At 51.7% G+C, this 19,477-nt stretch overlaps 7 protein-coding genes across 7 annotated transcripts; 3 read left to right on the forward strand and 4 right to left on the reverse strand.

Moving 5' to 3' along the window:
- Window positions 1-1,308: 1,308 nt before the first annotated feature.
- On the reverse strand, window positions 1,309-1,774 carry SEPMUDRAFT_151001 (uncharacterized protein). Its single transcript, XM_016906534.1, has one exon. It carries the CDS (start codon window positions 1,763-1,765, stop codon window positions 1,376-1,378), a length of 390 nt encoding a protein of 129 aa, XP_016758018.1. The 5' UTR covers window positions 1,766-1,774; the 3' UTR covers window positions 1,309-1,375.
- A 6,765-nt stretch (window positions 1,775-8,539) lies between these two features.
- Window positions 8,540-9,099, forward strand: SEPMUDRAFT_50205 (uncharacterized protein; the record flags this gene model as incomplete). The annotated part of the gene is made up of 2 exons (XM_016909154.1): window positions 8,540-8,702; window positions 8,795-9,099. The coding sequence occupies 2 exons, from the start codon at window positions 8,540-8,542 to the stop codon at window positions 9,097-9,099; spliced, it is 468 nt and encodes a 155-aa protein (XP_016758019.1).
- A 287-nt stretch (window positions 9,100-9,386) lies between these two features.
- SEPMUDRAFT_151002 (BEM46 family protein) lies at window positions 9,387-10,802 on the reverse strand. Its single transcript, XM_016906535.1, has 3 exons — window positions 10,575-10,802; window positions 9,868-10,506; window positions 9,387-9,807 (listed from the first exon to the last, which is right to left on the reverse strand). The coding sequence occupies exons 1-3, from the start codon at window positions 10,664-10,666 to the stop codon at window positions 9,654-9,656; spliced, it is 885 nt and encodes a 294-aa protein (XP_016758020.1). The 5' UTR covers window positions 10,667-10,802; the 3' UTR covers window positions 9,387-9,653.
- A 222-nt stretch (window positions 10,803-11,024) lies between these two features.
- Window positions 11,025-12,465, forward strand: SEPMUDRAFT_151003 (proteasome component Pre3). Its single transcript, XM_016906536.1, has 2 exons — window positions 11,025-11,140; window positions 11,206-12,465. Exons 1-2 carry the CDS (start codon window positions 11,110-11,112, stop codon window positions 11,868-11,870), a joined length of 696 nt encoding a protein of 231 aa, XP_016758021.1. The 5' UTR covers window positions 11,025-11,109; the 3' UTR covers window positions 11,871-12,465.
- A 333-nt stretch (window positions 12,466-12,798) lies between these two features.
- Window positions 12,799-15,919, forward strand: SEPMUDRAFT_151004 (cyclin-domain-containing protein). The gene is made up of 3 exons (XM_016906537.1): window positions 12,799-12,923; window positions 13,486-14,755; window positions 14,920-15,919. Exons 2-3 carry the CDS (start codon window positions 13,511-13,513, stop codon window positions 15,157-15,159), a joined length of 1,485 nt encoding a protein of 494 aa, XP_016758022.1. The 5' UTR covers window positions 12,799-12,923; window positions 13,486-13,510; the 3' UTR covers window positions 15,160-15,919.
- A 6-nt stretch (window positions 15,920-15,925) lies between these two features.
- SEPMUDRAFT_70826 (thioredoxin-like protein) lies at window positions 15,926-17,032 on the reverse strand. The gene is made up of 2 exons (XM_016909915.1): window positions 16,895-17,032; window positions 15,926-16,693 (listed from the first exon to the last, which is right to left on the reverse strand). The coding sequence occupies exons 1-2, from the start codon at window positions 16,976-16,978 to the stop codon at window positions 16,049-16,051; spliced, it is 729 nt and encodes a 242-aa protein (XP_016758023.1). The 5' UTR covers window positions 16,979-17,032; the 3' UTR covers window positions 15,926-16,048.
- Window positions 17,033-17,688: 656 nt separating this feature from the next.
- SEPMUDRAFT_158134 (U4/U6.U5 tri-snRNP-associated protein 2) lies at window positions 17,689-19,336 on the reverse strand (the record flags this gene model as incomplete). Its single annotated transcript, XM_016907772.1, has 1 exon — window positions 17,689-19,336. Exon 1 carries the CDS (start codon window positions 19,330-19,332, stop codon window positions 17,689-17,691), a length of 1,644 nt encoding a protein of 547 aa, XP_016758024.1. The 5' UTR covers window positions 19,333-19,336.
- Window positions 19,337-19,477: the final 141 nt, after the last annotated feature.

Raw genomic sequence — 19,477 nt, forward strand, 5'->3', positions numbered from 1 at the left:
CTGGCAAGAAAGTGCTGGCGTTCTGCGTTCGAGCAGTGGGACTAGTCCAGGATGATGCATACGAGTGCGCCAGTGCGCCACTATTCGAAGACTGCGCTAACGTCGCTAGACGAAGGCCCGTCGTGATGTTAATCTTGTCATTGAGTTACTGCAGGTCGCGTGAAGTGATATAATGATCTTCCTGCGCACACGGTCGTGCTATGTACATGTAGGTAGTGTACAAATGTACATGTAAGGTAGATAGGCAAGGTACCAGGGAGGTATATGAGTTGCCTGTACTTCACTTGCGTATTACAGAGTACCTACATACAGATACTTTCCACACACCTGACAGCAACAGGAGCGGGTCCTCCGGCTGCTGTTCGCACAGCGGTTTCATCATCAGGTGTGCCATCCATGCCGTCGGGATGCTTTCGGCTCTTGTCATTCGAAGATCTGGCTGGAGGCTAGTTCTAGTCGTTGATAGGCCCGCATAAAATCCTCTCCAATCCCCCTTCCAAGTTCCTGGCCTCGCCATCACTGAACTTGGTCATGCACACGGCCATTGCAAACCTATTCGTAAAGCAGTGTTGGCCACTCACAGGGCCAGCCGAGGAGGGAGGCAACAGGTGGCTCTTCGCCAACGCAAGCGATTGTGAGATGGACGACGCCCTGTGCGACCACAACCACAAACTTCCGCCTGCAGATTTCTGCACCCACCGCCAAACTCTTTCGCCAGGTTCCGAACATGGCTCACTGCCTATTCCGCTTGGAGACGGTGACGACTAGGTTAGTAAGCTCTATTCGGGTTTCGCTCCAGGGCCCTGGCGACGATTACATATGCCCTCCCGCGGGCCGCTACGACTCAAGTGTGTCAGGGGACAGCCCCATGTACCTCCAATGGGTGCATCTCGACGGCATACACTTGCGTTGATTACACTATACAATGCTTTTCACCATATTCTTCCCGAGATCATCTTCCCGCCGAGCGAATCCCCCCCGGAGACTTGACAGATGCACGCAGGGCAGCTCGGGACAGGAGCATGAGTGCGCACGTGTCCTCCGTTATGATTCTGCCGCTTGGGCTGCATCGCGACCATCAAACTCAATGAGCCTGTAAATCTAAACTTTCCTTGCGACAGTGAGACATTGTTGTACTCACCGAGTCAAGCTACCTCTAACGAGAAAATACCAGGTAGTCTTCCAGTAACCCAAGAATAGGCGATACCGTTACCTCTGCTAACTCTTTCGTTGTCAACGGTCAACTGATACCAATAGGGCTGAAAGCGTCCTTTCAGCCACCCGGCATGGCATCTATTTCTATTCCCGCTTCGATGTCCGTGAATCAGTTCTCCACTGGACATGGAATTCATTACAGGCGTCGCCTCGCCCTCTGTCAGCGCTTATCGCGCTGACTTCGTTTCCTACATACTGAGGCGGCGCCAGCTTGCCGTGTTGGAGCCTGTGGAGGGGCAGACATGAAGTCGGCAGAAGGCTCGGAGATCGTCCTCGCTGCAGGACCTCCTGAAATGTGCGTCCCGATGCGCAGCAACTCGTGCTGTGTTTGAATCGAGCTCGAAGTCTGCGCCAAGTTTCCCACGTGGCGTAGGAGGTACCACATACCTGAGCTTTCGCTGGCGCTTGTGGTCGGTGAGAGGATACACGTTCGCAGAGGCAGAAGAGAGCGAGGCGACGGATCGTTCGTTTGTATCTGACTGATGGCAGAAGAGCATCGTGGAGGCTGAAGACTGGAGAGTCTATACTGCGTGACGCTTTTGATTCTCATGCAGCCTGGAAGCGAGACATCCCGCTCCAACCACGTAGCGCATACCCTGCAGTGGTTGTATCTTATGCAGGAGAGATACAGTATTCGAGCTAACTTGCAAGCGAACGCTCTTTGACGGGAACATTCCTGATCAGGATCTCATACCTCCTAGTATAGCAACTTTTTCATCGACCCTATATCTGTGACATGCGAAACGGCCTTGAATCATCTGCTATAATATATCATGCTTGTGGACACACTATAATCGTAGTGCCATCCACCTCCACAGCACTATCGAGCAAGCTTAGCGAACGCCAAAGTCCATATATACGGACCACGCATCAGCCGAATACGCACCGAAGTGTCGACCTCTGCATTTGCCCTGTGGAGACTGGACCAGGACCGTGGCGATGGTCTTTATCCGCTTCTCCGCGAGCGGTCAGTCGACGTCTCGTATGCCCCAGGCCTGGCCTAGCAGCCCGCATCGTATCTCGACACAGTCCTGAACTCAAACTGAACTTCAGTGCGACGTTGCGTATCCCAAGTGCGTGGGAGGTAGCAGTAGTGTACTGTATGTATTGCTCACCCGAGGCGGTCTTTAAGAGAGCCCAGTCACATATATCCCTGCCAAACTTCTGCGATCGTTGTCGACATGGAAAAATGGTAACTTGGACGTAATGCCAGGAAGCAGGTCTGAAGTACATGTACCTACTTTGGATATTCCACCTGGTATACTGCATTACTGCAAGAATAAAACGCATGCTCTCAGAGAAAGTAGGTGGGATGGCCTAGGAGGTTGGAAGGATCCTTGGAAGGGTTTGGCAAGCGTCAAATTTTCTTGAAAAGAGGGATTTGACCAACACCGACAGCACAGCATGAACTATCTAGGTGCCTATAGTAACAACCAGACATACATGGATCGGCTTCAGAAGTAGTCGAAGTCACAGCGGTATTTTTCGAATGTGGGTACTCTTTTTTACAGAGCGATGGAAAAAGCAGCAAAAGGGATAGTACCTACTAGTAGGTAGGTAGGAAGGATGGTAGAAGGGACAGTAAAAGAGAAAGTCGAAAGAAATGAAAAAAGAAGGGATATCAGCTCGTGCATCTATCTATCCTACCTAATCCTCTCTATCCTCTCCATCTATTCAAGCTACCTATTTCCAACACTCCTCCATCCAATACTTGACAAATTTCCCCACAAGAACGGTGAACCTCATCAATTACACAATTCTTTGCCATGGCCGAATACGCTTAATGATTCAGCCGCTAAATGTGGAGCAGTGAGCCAAGCAGACCAGGAGATCACGCACGCTGCTCTACATCCGTTCACTCTCAAGACTCAAAACATACCTAGGTACAAGGAAGCGCCACATATACTCAGATTATGCACTCCCAACTCCCACCATCGCGGGTCGATCATCACCGTCACACTCGTGTTTACAATAAGCAATGGAGCAATACCTGGCAGACCCTGATGTTTGGGACGCAAACATCATTCCACAACCATTCCTCCGGTCGTGGCTGAACGCCTCGGTCTACCTCCTAGCACTGGAAACTCCTGAAATATGGAGTAGTGCCCAGCACACTCGGGACCATAAGTAATGAATAGACTTATTTGTAGGTGGTCAGGTTTCTCATAGACCTTCTCGTAGTAGAGGCGTGGACAAGCTGGTCGGCACTTACAACCAAAGGAGATCTGTCAAAATTGCCAATATGGAGAGAGGAATGGAATCGACAGGAATTCGCATGCCTAGCCTCTACCGGGTCCGAATCGACAATCAACCTCCGCACGCAATCTGCAGATGGAATGGACATTTTCTGAGCCTTTTCAAGGAGCCTTTGGTCGTTCGAGCTGTCCAACTCAACGCCTGCACGCACTACAATCATGAAGTTCCTGATCGGTGGTCTGGTTGGCTGCGCGCTCGGACAAGCGCTCGACCGTGAGATCTCCCCGAGCACGTCTGTGAGACTTTTGACTGACTCCAAAATCAGGTGTTCCCGTCGTCACTGTCGTCGTGAAGAGGTCGTGTGGTGTCGTGGTGGGCGATCCGTCGAGTAAGCACCTCCGGCATGGGCTAGAGTGGTACACTGCTCAGCAGATGCTGACCGTTTCCAGCGCTATTTGGGCAGTCTAGCAGCTTCAAATCAAGCAGTGCACTGCCGTCCCCTGGCTATCTGACAACGACAGTACTATACACGGGCGCCTCATCGATTTCTGCTGCCATCACCACTACTGTTCGTGAGCCAAGTGGGACGATCCCTGGGCTCGTGCAAATACAAACGCCAGCAGCTGTCCCCGGCTATCTTACAACGACTGTCCTCTACTCCGGAACTTCGATTCTGACTCAACCCATTACCACGACCGTCTATCAGCCTAGTGGGAGCAACCTTGGGCTCGTACAGATTCAAACTCCTGGCGTAAAACGATATGTCACAGAGACTGTGCTCTTTACAGGCAGCTCCACAATCACCGCACCACTGACTACCACCATCTACGAAGCAACAGGGACAAACGCCGGGCTTGTTCAAGTGCAGACACCTGGAGCTGGCTACATAACATCTACAGTGCCCTACACAGGAACTTCTTCACTAGGGGGGCCTCTGACGACAACTCTCTATGGACCAAGTGGTACCAATGCTGGATTTGTAGAGGTGGCAACACCCGGATCATATAGAACCACTACAGTGCTCTATACGGGAAGCTCCAGCATCACGGGACCTATAACGACAACTGTTTATCAGCCTACTGGAACGAACGCCGGGCTTGTCCAGGTTCAGACACCTGCGAGACCACTAGTAAGTCTTCACATGCAACGCAAAATCATCCGCTAAAGCTCCTGCTAATCCGACCTGTTTACCCAGAGCTACGTGACGACGACAACACTATACACTGGTCTGGTTCCGATCACAGGTCCCATCACAACGACAATCCCACCAGTAAGCGATACGCCAGGTACGGTCTTGATCGAAACACCTCCGGGCACTGTGACAACAACACGAGCATACACCGGCCCTGGCGTCATTACCCAGCCAATCTTCACAACGATTCCTGCAGTTGGCGGTCAGTCAGGCACCGTCATTGTCGAGACTCCTGCGTCGATCACACCCTCTGCTCCTCCGTCAAGCACCACAGCAACTTTCACACCTGCTCTCACTGATCTCCCACCTTGCGCTTCGAACTGTGTCACTGGCGTTGGCTTCGGTCCATGCAGCCTTGGAGACGTGAGCTGCTTTTGCAGGACTCCACAGCTACTGAATGCGTATGCTGATTGCATCGACGATGCATGTTCTCCGGCCGACGGAGAAAGTACGTATCAACAACGACCGGAGAATTTCTTGTTTTCTGCTAATACATTGACATAGAGGCATCTGAGTACGCCAGAATAGTCTGTCGAGCAGTTGGAGTCTCGGTTTTCCCGACTCTATTGTATCCCTCGAGCACTTCTTCAACGCCAGTCGAGACACCATTCGCCGGATATGTGACATCTACCTCTTATGGGAGCACTGACTTCTCAGGAACCAGCACTTTTTCGAGTGTGCCTCCGAGCGGTACCGTACCTGGAACAATTTATATTGAGCTCCCGCCAATTTACACTACTTCGACTATCTACCTCACCAATAGCGACGAGATATCACGACCAGCCACCACGTACACTGCTGCTCCATATACTGGTGGAACGGTACCAGGAACGATCGTGGAAGAAGTTCCAGGTACTTACACCACAGCGACGAGCTATTACGACCAAGCAACGCCTTCGACGACCACAATAGCCGCGTGGACTGGAGGAAGTGCTCCTGGCACAGTACTTGTTCTCGAGGTATGTATACGGGACAAGGTCGAAAGCGAGCAATCCTTCTGACATTGTGATAGCCACGACTCTACACGACACAAACGTCCTACTACGCAGGTTCCGTGACATTGACCTCGACAGTGGCCACTTTCGCTGGCGGTACCATCCCTGGGACGGTGCTCGAGCAACGAGTACGTGTAAAAGAACATGCAGGGTTCTACACAGACCAATACTGATGACAATACAGCCCAGGCTCTATACCACTCAGACAAGCTACTATGATGGTTCCGTGCCGACGACTACCACGCTTGCGACTTATGCGGGCGGATCAGTCCCTGGAACAGTTCTCGAGCAGTTGGTATGTGCTGCAGACTTCGATGCGAACAAGCCTCGTGTTTCGTACTCTTTGCTAACACCCTTGTAGCCCAAGCTCTATGCTACTCAGACAAGCTATTACTCAGGAGATGTACCAATCACGACCACCCTAGCCACCTATGGTGGAGGTTTCTCGACTGGCATAGTTCTTGTTGAAGAACCAATCCTTTACACCACACAAACTACCTACTACACCGGATCTGTCCCCGTCACTTCCACGATTGCAACGTATAATGGTGGACCTACCCCTGGTACTGTCCTGGTCCAAGAACCAATCCGTTACACTACACAAACGACCTACTACAGCGGATCTGTCCCTGTCACTTCTACGATTGCAACGTACAATGGTGGACCTACCCCTGGCACTGTCCTGGTCCAACAACCAATTCTCTATACAACGCAGACTACCTACTACACTGGAAGTGTCCCTGTGACTTCGACGATCGCAACGTACAATGGCGGCTCTACTCCTGGCACTGTGCTTGTCCAAGAACCAATCCGTTACACTACACAAACGACCTACTACAGCGGATCTGTCCCTGTCACTTCCACGATTGCAACGTACAACGGTGGACCTACCCCTGGCACTGTCCTGGTCCAACAACCAATTCTCTATACAACGCAGACTACCTACTACTCTGGAAGTGTCCCTGTGACTTCGACGATCGCAACGTACAATGGCGGCTCTACTCCTGGCACCGTGCTTATCCAGGAACCGATCCTATACACAACGCGAACGACCTACTACAGCGGAAACGTCCCTATTACTTCGACTATTGCCTCTTACAACGGTGGCCCTACACCTGGTACCGTGCTGATCCAACAGCCCATCCTGTACTCTACGAGTACTACTTACTATAGTGGAATTGTTCCTATCACTTCGACTATAGCAACCTACAACGGTGGTCCGAGCCCTGGCCTTGTCGTTGTTCAACAGCCCGAGGGATACACAACTCAGACAACATATTATTCTGGCAGCGTACCAGTCACGTCGACGTTAGCGACCTACGGCGGTGGAACATTCCTCGGCACGATTCTGATTCAACAGCCAATACTTTACACTACGCAAACGACCTACTTCGATGGAGCTCAGCCTACTACCTCAACTGTCGCAACTTACAGTGGAGGAACTTCGCCAGGTCTCGTTATCGTACAGTCGCCTAGGCTTTACACGACCCAGACAAGCTATTACTCTGGAAGCGTGCCAACTACTACGACGGTTGCAACCTATGCTGGAGGGAGTACACCGGGCCTCGTGGTAGTGAATCAACCAAGATTGTACACGACGCGAACGAGCTACATAGCTAGTTCTCCGGCATACACCACAACTGTCGCTACCTACGCTGGAGGGACCACGCCGGGCCTCGTTGTCATCAATCAACCTGTCCTGTATACGACACAAACGAGCTATATCGCCAGTTCTCCGGCATATACTACAACTGTTGCTACCTACGCCGGAGGGAACGTACCTGGCCTGGTTGTTGTCAATCAACCTGTCCTATACACGACGCAAACGAGCTACATCGCCAGTTCTCCAGCATATACTACAACTGTCGCTACCTACGCGGGGGGAAATGTGCCGGGCCTGGTTGTAGTCAATCAACCTGTCCTGTACACGACGCAAACGAGCTACATCGCCAGTTCTCCGGCATATACTACAACGATCGCGACCTACGCTGGAGGGAACGTACCTGGCCAGGTTGTTGTAAACCAACCTATCTTGTATACTACCCGCACCTCATACTACTCGGGTACCGTACCTTCAACGACCACAGTGGCTACTTACTCTGGAGGCACCTCTGCAGGACTGGTCGTGGTGAACCAACCCATCTTGTATACTACCCGCACCTCCTACTACTCGGGCGCCGTGGCATCAACGACTACAGTGGCAACTTACTCGGGAGGCACCTCTGCAGGGCTGGTCGTGGTGAACCAACCCATCCTGTATACTACACAGACCTCTTACACCGGAAGCACATCACGTACTACCACAGTGGCCACATACTCTGGAGGAACCTCTGCAGGACTTGTCGTTGTGAATCTACCTTTGCTCTATACGACAGTAACGAGCTATTATCCTGGTACCCAGGTCCGCACGACTACAGTCAACACATACGCAGGAGGTACGGCTCCAGGGACCGTTCAAGTTCTCTCGCCTCAAGGATATTACACCACTACAGTCTCGTTCACGCAATCTGGAACCAGGACCGCCGGCAGCACAACAACAGTTTCTCCCAGCGGTTCAGCGTCTGGTACTGTGGTGGTCTACACACCATTACCAACACTTCCGATTGCGCCTATCGCAGGCAGACTTGCGTGCAGCGTCTACGGTTATCTCGTGCAAGGTTACGTATTGTACACTGTGGACTTGTCAACAGGCACCGTCACAAAGTATCAAGACCTCGGTGACAACTTTGCCTTCATCAATGCTATGGGATACAACAGTTTGGACAACTTCATCTACGGCTTCAGAAACACAGACCATGCGCTTGTCCGTCTCGGTTCCGATGGGAGCACGCAAGACATGGGCAGTGACAGTGCCTCCCTTTCAGGCGCGAACTTCCTGTTGGGAGATATCGACCAGAATGGACAGCTGTATAGTGGCGAGCCGGCCAATGTCACATCGGGCATGTTGCACTGGCAGCAGATCAATCTCAATCCCAACAACCCCACCAATTACGGCAAAGTCGTCGCCTCTGGCTATGGAAGTGGATGTCGTTATGACTTTGCAGACTGGGCGTACGTTCCCGGAGGAGGTGATTACTTGTACACGCTCGGTGTCACTAGTGGAGGTAAGTCCATCCCCTATCAACATAACCCCCCTTCGAAAAAGAAAATTACGATATGAAAAAATGACCGAAAAGCTAACACACAAATACGACAGGCCATCAATGCTATCTGATCCGATGGTCACTAGCCACTCACAACTGCGAAATCATCATCAAATTCAACGATCTCGTTTTCGCCAACGCCACCGTTTTCGGCGCGACTTATGCTTCCAGCGATGGCTTCCTCTACGGCTCCGAGAACACGTTGGGAAATATTTACAAAGTCAGCATTCAAACTCCGTACAGCATTGTGAAATTCGCCGATGGGCCGGCTTCATACTCGAATGATGGAGCGAGATGTATCAATAATACTCAGCCCGTGGGTAATGGTGAGGGGAATACGCCGACGTATGGATCGTAGCATAGGTAGGTATAGATTCAGTTAGAGAAGGTATCGTAGATTGGGAAATTTTGGCGTACTTATTAGCTTCCATTGGAAACTCGTCCTTGGGCCCGGCCCTTGTTCTCTGTCTCGCTAAGCCAATAACAATATCCATCAATAGTTTTTTCGCGTTAACAATAGAGAACAGCCACATCAACATCAGAATCCCACAAGGTGGAGGTTAGAGGAGGAGTAGAGATAGGATTTTTTTGGAGAGATGGGAAGATTACCTAGGAGAGAGGGATGGATGTTCTGAATAGTGGATTGATTGATTAAAAATGCTCTTTGTTTGCCTGCAGTGATTACCATCGTTTAAGAAGTACATGTGTTGTGAGTGTGAAGTTTTTTATCACGGCATCTTCAGGCTTGTGTGAAAAGTACATGTATGGCGCATGTGATTCGCATCAGTTATGAGCTCGCTCTTTCCACTTGGTCATGTGTCAAAGCTCGCATCGCTACTGAGGCAGGCTACATTGCACGTTCTAATACCCGAGTCCTACAGCGGTCTCTGCTCCTGACATGTTGGATGCCCGTTACGAGCTCGTCACATATCGCTGCAGAAACTCCTCAATGTACTGGAAGTAGCCAGGTTCTGCCACGGTACTATTGTGATCACCATAAGGTAACTCCTTCCACATCACTTGCGGCGTCTTGGCAAGTTTGAAGAGCTCCTTCATGTGCGACGGCCTGCAAATAGTCAGCTACTATGTATGCATCACATGAGATGATGATTGGGAATCTACTCACGGCACAATCTCATCCCTCATACCACTCAAGAACAGAATCGGGACATCCGTGATCTGAGGAATCAGGTCCTCGCTGCGCCAATACTCGTGACAGAGTGGAGCCAGATACCTTGCAATCGGCACCGCTTTGGGGATCATCTTTGCAATGCTCAAGAATGTGTTTTCCAGCATCAGACCTTTGATGTCTCCCGCTCCCTTGTTCTTCGAGACTAGATCGATGCTGACAGCGCCGCCGAGACTCTGACCATACACAATGATCTTGTGAGCCTTCAAATCCTCGCGGTTCCGGATATAGTCCAGTCCAGTCTGGGCATCGATGGCCAAGCCTTTCTCGTTTGGATCGCCCGTAGACAGACCATAACCTCGATACTCGAGCATCACAGTGGTGCAGCCGAGATCGTGTGACAACACCTTGGCGATAGGGAGACGGTGTCCAATGTTCCCGGCATTTCCATGAAAGCTGAGGATTGTGATGGGTCTTGCCTGGGTTCTGTTGGCTGGCCGAATGAGGAAGGCGCTCAAGGTTTCGCCATCGGGAGTCGGAATCTCCAGTTCTTCGTAGTCCTCAATATCAAACTGCGGTGGCCTCGGCACTTCTGTTCGCGTGCCAGGAGGCAGATTCCGGGGATAGATAATCTCGCTGCCTCGCCATCAGCGCGTACTTCTCTCTCTCTTGGCGAGGCGAGGCGTGCCTCGGTACAAGCTCACTTCTGAAAGTAGTAGAGGGCTCCGCCGCCCAAGCTCACAGCAGCAGCGCTCAGGTAGAAGGGAAGGCGGAGCCACGGCAGGAGGCTTGCCATGGTCGTGGGAGTGGTCGTGGAATGAGTGGCGAGATGGCGTCCGGTGGCGGCGAGGCTTGGGATTGCTGAGTGGGTGCAAGAGTGTCAAGGGAGTGTCATTGCGCAAATGGTCCAGTCCTCAGGTGCGGTGTCGTGCTCGTTGGAGATCTGATTGGAGGTGTCAGACATCATCCATGGACGGGATGTTCAATAATTGACCTAAAAGGGATGGTTGAAGTGAAGGACGACTGGAGGGCGAAAGTCGTAGTTCTGTAGTTCAATCTGGGAGGGTCCAAGCTCGCTCGCTCGACGCGCAGCTCGCGACTGCCTCTGACGACTGACAACAGGCAATTGTCCACTGTCAACTACATTACGGTATCACAACATCACCAGCAAAAGTCCTCCCAACAACCCACACCACACCTCTGTCGAATAGCCCATTCTCCAACCACGTCGCCGCCATCATGATCAACCAAACGGGAATGCTCGGCGAAGGCAAGCACAGCATCACGGACTGACCCTATGCCATGCCTTGCCATCAACTAACACTCACACCACAGATGGCATCCACATCGACATGAACCACCTCAAGTCCGGCGAGGTCAACCTCGGGACTTCCATCATGGCCATCAACTTCAAAGACGGCGTCATCCTCGGCGCCGATTCCCGCACAACCACCGGCGCATACATTGCCAACCGTGTCACAGACAAGCTCACACAAGTCCACGACACCATCTGGTGCTGTCGGTCAGGATCAGCCGCTGACACCCAAGCCGTTGCCGACATTGTCCAGTACCACCTCAGCACATACGGCATCCAGAACGATGATGCGCCCACCACACAGACGGCGGCTGCGCTATTTCAAGAGCTCTGCTACGAAAACAAGGACATGTTGAGTGCTGGAATCATCATCGCAGGTTGGGATCCCCGGCACGGGGGACAGGTATACCAGATTCCATTGGGAGGTTCGCTGCACAAGCAGGCTTTCGCCATTGCTGGTTCGGGATCCACATACATCTACGGATACACAGACGCGAACTGGAAAGAGGGCATGACGGAAGAAGAAGGCATTGCGTTTGTCAAGGGCTCATTGAAAGAGGCGATCAAGTGGGATGGCAGTTCCGGTGGCGTGATTCGTATGGTTGTCCTCACAGCAAAGGGAGCCGTCCGGCACCTGTACCTGCCCGACAGGAATTACGAGGGACCGGGAACTGAGAAGCCATAGAGCGCAGCACGAGATGATGAAATGGACACACTTGCATAGACATGCTCTCCCACCAGCCCTGTGCAGCCAGGCCATGGAGTGTCAAGTCAGGGACAGGAAGAACTGTAGATTTGCATGAGCTTTGCGCGCCGAAAAGAGGCTGCAATAGTATCCCACAAGCAGACCAAGCTTTCACCGCGCCCATCCCATTTCTAGACGAGGGTTCTAGTGTGGAAGTAGTGAGGATTGAGCGATGCGGTTCACCTCATACAGAAGCTGACATGAAGCACTTGCAAGATCGTGGACAGTATTAGTCGTGACGCTTACCCCAGTCTGCACAAGTGGATATAGCGTCTTTCGTCCAAGCAGGCGTCGACCGCGGGCCACATGGGTGACATGGCTACATATGACTAGATTATTAGAGCGACACATGTGAAGATGCATTGTACCAATGAGGGTGCTCGTCCGCTTGTTAGGAGGTACGTCTCTTTAGCGTAGCTGGCTAGTGTTCCTCTGCGTAGTTTGCTTTCATACGCGGCGAGCGCGGTTATTCATCGAGGTACAAGGAAGGGTACAGTGGAGGCGGAGGCGATGCAGCTCTCGAGCTCGATGCCAGGCTACGGAAGTTCATGATTGTACATAGCTTAGGCATAGCTTAGGTACATGTACCTGCTATGCTGGTCCCAGTGTATGGAGTCGTTTAAGGTTGTTCCAGATACTCGTATGCCCATTGCCCAGTACCGAGAATATAGACGGCGCTAATCAAGGCCAAAGCATAATCGTCTAAATCCCGCTGCTGGGCGGTTTGATGAAGTCAAATTAGTCAACGGTAGTGGTTTAGTGCTAGCTTGGCTTGCAGATCCCATCCCTCGTCCCTCGAAACCATGTCCCTTTTGCTGGGAATGCTATTATACTGCTACTATTACAACGACACATAGTACAGCTCCCACGCCAGCTCTGCTCTGCTGCCACGGTACAGCGCGAGGGCCAGCGACATACATATCCACGACCATCACACGCTGTCCAATTAGCTTTGAGCACAGCCCATTGATCGGAGGCGAGGCATGCTACCTGGTGAGTTGCTGGCAGGTTTCATCTCGTTGTGATTGGGATTGCGTAGGTCCGACAGCTGGGCCGGCACAGTGACAGGCTGCTCCTATCGCCAGATTTGCGCCGCAACTCTGCCACTCTCCATCGCCTCGACATCGCAGTCTGCCTGCATACTGTCACCACTTCCATCGACGACCAGCTCCTCGTCGACACCGGCTGCTTCGAGAAAGGAAGAAGAAGAGGGAAGGAAGAATCCGCTCCGCCACCCGCGTCGTCGGTCGTCCCTGCCATCGCACCGAATCTCCATCATCCGACGCGTGTCGCTCTCGGACATTCACATGCCAGCCAGTGCAACTACGGACGGCCACCACTCCCACTACTACCACCACCACCACCGCCGCCATCCTCACTGCCACCACCGCTCTCTCGTCTGCCTGCGCCCCCTCCATCCCGTTTCGAGACACCAGCGTCGCCGACACCTACCAGTACCTCATCGGCCGGCCAGAACACACATAGCACACAGGCTCACACACGCACGCACGCCCGTTCGCTCGCTCGCTCGCAGACGCGACTGACATTAGCTCAGCATTCAGGTTATCTGCGGCAGTATCATGGGATCTCTCGTAATAGACGCTGCGACCTCGTTCTTCAGTCAACAACAATCACACCACGCCCATCCTCACATCTCGCCGAGCCATCCCCAGCACGCCCTGTATCGAGAAACGCCACGAACAGGGTCCACTTCGAAGCGGAGCCGCTCGCAATCGAATAGCGGCTCGGACCACATGTCCGAACCGGCGCAGAGAGCACCAAGCTCGTCTGCAGCCCAGCGACATAGCGATCATGTTCGATCAGGAGAGCCACGAGCAGCGTCGCAGAGGAGTGCGCCACGCCCGCAAAGCCCGACTCTAGGTGCCAGCACGCTTCCTCCACCCCCGGCGGACGAGTCTCAGACAGACGCACAGACGGACAGCATACACACCACGCCTAGCAGCAGATCTTCCAGGCCGCGGAAGATCAAAGTGCGAGACCTGGACCACATCCGAACCTTTGCAAGCGAAAACATGAGAGACTTCTCGGAAATACGTAGCAGGAGTCGGTCACGTTCACGAGCAGCAGAAGACAACAGCCCCGAGTATGAAATCAGCGAGATGAAGGTCGAACACATTATAGAAATGGTGGCGGGCCTCCTCACCAAAATCACCACCACGAATGACAAGCAGCATGAGCATTTGCACCGAGCGCCGCCGTCCATGAACGAAGCCTCACACCTCAATCAACAGACGACGAGTGTGTTGGCGTTTCACGGCAAGAACGTGCCGAGCATCACCATCTTGAGTTACTTGAGCAGGATCAATAAGTACTGCCCTACTAGCTACGAAGTGTTCTTGAGCTTGCTGGTGTACTTTGACCGCATGACGGAGCGGGTGAACGCAGGACCAATGCAGTGTCTACATCAGGCGAACCAGCAAGCGGTGAAGGCCAACGCGAAGGCGAGCAGAAGCGGTTCAGCAGAGTCGCTTGACCCAGACCGCATGGAGGGGGTAATAGCTGCCACTCCCAGCGGAACTCAGCAGGCGACTCCTCCGTACTCTGGTGGCCTGGAAAGGCCGTCAGAACGGGGCATACCTGGTACACCCCACAGTCGGCCTAATAATCCAGAAGCAGATTCACTCACGCCACCACCACCACCATCTTCTACTGAGCCCTCGACACATTTGGACATGGATCCGTTCAACTTGTCTCACTTCTTCGTTGTGGACAGTTTCAACATTCACCGACTCGTCATTGCCGGAGTGACGTGTGCTAGCAAGTTCTTTTCAGACATCTTCTACACCAATTCGAGATATGCAAAGGTGAGTTTTTCCTGCTTCTGACAGCTTACATGTACCCCTCCACACCTACCCAGACTGTGCACACAAGCTTGACATCATCTGTCTTGTAATCCCTGAAACTTGCATGAACCACACTTGCAGTACGATTGTCATCTCGGATCATAACTGACGTCGGCTTCAATCAGGTTGGAGGTCTACCGTTGCCGGAGCTGAATCATCTGGAACTGCAATTCTTGCTGTTGAACGACTTTCGATTGAGTATTCCCGTGGAAGAAATTGAAGCTTACGGGACCATGCTCGTGGAGTTTTACGCGAGAGAGGTCGTGGCGCAGAAGAGAGCTGCAGAGGCTGCAGCGAGCATGAATGAGAGGAGTCTCAGTGAAAGCTCTACAGAGAGCACTGCTACTGTCAGGGCTGTTGGATAGGATGCTGATAGGCTCTGCCCCGATCTATCTCCCTCGAGGCTGAGGACGCCATCGAAGCACGGGGGCAGTTGTTATACACCAACCGAGGATATTGCAGTGACTGAGCTCCATGCGTGCTCTCAGCCCTGCTTCGAGACGGCAGGCGTGGAGCAAGGACAACATTTGCGAACCCGTGACGAACGACACGATGGAGTCTGGACCATGATTGATGCTGCGTTGGCGACGAGCCGTCTTTCTCTGCGACCATCTTCTCTGCCCGGATAGAACGAATGACCTCGAATGGAGACGACACTCGACTAGACCGCTTTGCGACTATGCCATAGACTTTTTCTGCCCTTCTGCCCTGATCTGGACAAGACCATTCGACACCCCCTCACACTTCATTGCTTGATTGTTTTTCTGCTTTGCAAGTATACCCAAGATTGTTTGCGGTGCCCCGAGCACTTTTGTTTTTTTGTTAGTAGCGTACGCGTGGAAATGGAGCATGTCTCTTCGTTTCGGTTTTGAGTGGATACGATGGCGGGCTGTCTCTTCTGCTCGTCCTGCTTCGTCTTCGTCTTTTTGGGATGATACATGGGCAGGTCTGACTTCTTCGGTCGGTGGTGTGGGGAGAAGGATCTGATGGTGCATGGAATGACATGACGTGGCGACAATATCGCTGTGCATGGATGCATAGATGGCGTCTTAATAGGTGGTGCTGGGGCGTTTTGAGCACTTTAATAATAGATTTCGGATGAAGAATGAGCGTGTGTGTGCTGTTGAAAAGATTTCCTTCTGTCACATGTTCTTTTCTGTTTGTTTTACTAATAATTTCTCACACTGAGGTACCTTGACAGCGCTGTGCCTGGTTCGCTCCCCATTCCTCGAACCCCTTAAGCTCCCTACTCTCTCACAACATAGTCTTATACCTCCCCCCTTCCCCTTGCACCTCCACTCCCAAACACTCCAACACCTTTCCCACACTATCCACTCCCCAAAACCCCTCCCTTTCGCCAGTCGTTGCATTCTCCGCCACAAACCACGGCAACCCAAACGCCCCCGACCGAAACGCCTCATTCGTATTTTCTCTCAACTTGGTCTTCGCAGCTTCACTATTCATTCCCTGTAAAATTTCTCGAACTTTTGCTCCATCGTTTTCGAATATCGAATGAAGAATCTCTTCAATCACCACCTCAGTATTAATCTCAGAAGTTTTCCCTTGAACCCAACACGCTTGAAAAAATGCGTCGAGGGATTTGATGAAATTTTCTTTTTTCTTTTGCTTTTCTTTCCCATTACTTTGTTCTTGTTCTTGTTGTTTTAGATAAAGATAACACAACAAGCGCTGCACATTCGTCGTGGGCACAGGGAATTTTTCCGGAAAAGTCTGCATCATGGGAATTTGCAAAGATTTGGAGGTCCGGAGACGTTCGGTTTCGATCCATTCTCGTTTGTTGGTGATTGTTAAAGGAGGAGAGTTTTTGGTTTGGGACATGAGGCCGCCGAGGAGGATGGGGATGTAGGTTGTTGGGATGGAGGTGAATGCTGGGGAGTGCTGGATTGGGTTTTTAGAAAAAAAGATTGATGGATGGTTAGTTTGGTGGGGATGGATAGATAGGTAGGTAAAGGTATGGGGATGGGAATGGGGATGGGGATTGGAGAGGGGGAGGGGTGTTCTTCTTCTTCTTCGTGTCTCCCTTCGTTCATTTCTTCTGATAAACAATAAACACATGTAGTAGAAATGAGAATGACATACCCTCGTCAACCAATACGCCATATATCCAAAAGGACTGATGACATCCACATAAAGGGTCAATTTCTTCCCTTTTGAGTCCGCCATCTTCTTCTCTCTCTCTCTTCTCCCTCGGTCTCTCTATCGCTTTCTTGCTATGCGTCTTCTTCGTGTAGTATAATATCTGTGGTTCTCACAAGTACAAGAGATGAAGGATCAGGCATTCGTTGATTTGTTGCCCAAATTATATATATGACGTGCCTGACCGTTAGAAGCCGAGGTCCACATTACCATCTAGGAGGTACCTCCACGTCTACATGTATCTTTCCTAATTGGCTGTGAGCGCTGCTGATCATTAGGAAGAGGAGGAGTTGGGGTCAAGCTTTCGAGATCGACTATAAGTACGACACTTGACACTACCTCCAACGACGATATCATGGGTTAATACCAATATTTGAGATGTGGCTACCTCCTATGAGGCCTCCTATGAGGGGGATCTTCACTTTAGAAAAGTCTTCCGGACAAGGCTTGTTTTCTGTCGTCTGGCGCCGAGCTTATACTCCTGGAGGTATTTTCAATCTTTGTTGGCTACTGATTCTGAGAGACTGGGCAAGCACTATACATATATCTGTATCAGCTCTGGCCGTCTTCTGTCCTGCAGCGACATGCAATGCATACAATGCTCGGCAAGTTGTTACAGCAATATTTCCATTGTTGCAGATTCGGAAGAGAATCATGTGGAGTCGTACTAAGCGATTCACTGCATCGCAAAGAGTACATATTGTACAGAAAAAGAGCCTAGATACCGACATGGTTCTTCAAGCCTTCGCCTTTCCCTTTCGTCTCTCCCAAACCATAACATAGCTCTCTTTCGTAGCCAGCAGGTCCGCATTCACCTTCTCCACCGGAAAATCATCTTGCATTTCCCACCACTGATTACTGTTGCCGCCTTCTTTTACTTGCACTTTCCATACCTTGCGCTCTGCCTCACCCTCGACCGAGTCGTCTCGCACTTTCACACCCTCGTACGTGACATTCGCAATCAAATCGTACACGATGGGCTCGCCCATGGGATGCTGTTTCGGATCCGGCTCCACATAAGGGCCCATATCCAGCGACCTGGGGTTAAAAGTGACGATGGTGGGGTTCCGTTGTGATTGTAGAAACTTGTTAGGTTGAAAGCGTTTGACGTGCATGATGAGGTATGGTGGCAAGGGATGCAATAATCTGTACCGCACTCTTGTATTCATCCTTTCCTGTGCAACGATGCCGTTGTACTTTTGCAGTACTGTAGTCAGTGGCACTTGTGGGATGATGTTCTTCTCGACGTCGTCTTGGAAGAGTGGTGCGGCTGGCAGGTCGAGGGTGAGGATCATGTAGCGCGATTGTTGCGACTTGATGGCCGTGTCTTCAAAGCGAAGTCGATCGCCTGCATCTGCTCGAGCTGAAATCTCTTGCGATTCCACTTTGAGCGCCCCCTGGAAGATCTTCTGAATGATAGAAGATTTGGGTTTCGTTTTGCTTCCTCCTAGTGCCAGATGGAGGTTATTTAGAAACCAGCTGAGGAAGTCAACTGGATCTGCTTGCTCAGTAAGAGAAAACTTCTTGCCCGATTGTAGCGAGATGTTCTGTATCAGTTCGTGGGGTGAGACGTGCTTTTTGAAAGCCTTGGGATTCCACATCTTGCGGACCAGAACGCTGAAGCGCTTCACCAGCTCCGGCCGCGACGACAAATCCTCGAGCATGAGAAAGTTGCGCAAGGGCGTAACGTGTGACAAAGCTTGTACCACGACATTCAAGTAGTCGTTGGCCTTGATGTTGTTCAGTCCAACGAAGCCTGGGATGTATTTCCTTCCCAGCAAATCCCACTGCGGTTTGGGCTCCCTGTCCATCGCCTTGACTTCCTCGAGCGTGAAGCGTGGATCCACGACAACCTTGATATCATCCAAACTCTTGTTCTTGACTTCATATCCTTCAGGCAGCACATAGACCTTTTTCGTCTCCATGTTGATGTACACATGGTGCCCTTCTTCCAGCGCGTGGAAATATGCAGGCGTCTTTGCGCCTCGTCCCGAGAAGTACTTGCCGCATACGAGGCAGGCGTAGACGTTGATGTTGGAGAGTGTGATGGAGCAGAGCTTTTCGAAGTCGAAGTCCAGCCTCGATCGTGCTATCGTGTCGAGGTATAAGTCCGAATAGCCTTCCATGGGCACTTTCTGTCGCGTTCTCGCTGAGCGATCCTCCTCTTCTTCATCCTCGTCGTCCTGACCCTCCCCTGTTTCGTCACCGTGAGAGTTGCCATTCCCTTCAGCGCCATTTAGATGACCGTTGCTCACTTCTGGCGGAGGCGGTGGTGGTGGAGGTGCATCTTCGTCTGGGGTGTCTTGGACACGCGCCTTCTTGGGCGCTGGCGAGCCTGCTATCGTGCTCTCCAGAGATTCCTCTGCTGGTCGTTTTGCCATCTTTTCCTCACGTGTTCCAGGCGCAAACATGTACAACCGTAGAAGCTAAGCTAGGTACGGTACCTTATGGACGAAGTTGACTATTTCTTGGCGGCAGCTTTGGCGCGACAGTAGAGCTTAAACTCTCTTCCGGCTCACCAGCAGT

The sequence above is a fragment of the Sphaerulina musiva genome (genome assembly GCF_000320565.1).
Source record: "Sphaerulina musiva SO2202 unplaced genomic scaffold SEPMUscaffold_9, whole genome shotgun sequence".
In the NCBI taxonomy this organism is placed as follows: Eukaryota; Fungi; Ascomycota; class Dothideomycetes; order Mycosphaerellales; family Mycosphaerellaceae; genus Sphaerulina; species Sphaerulina musiva.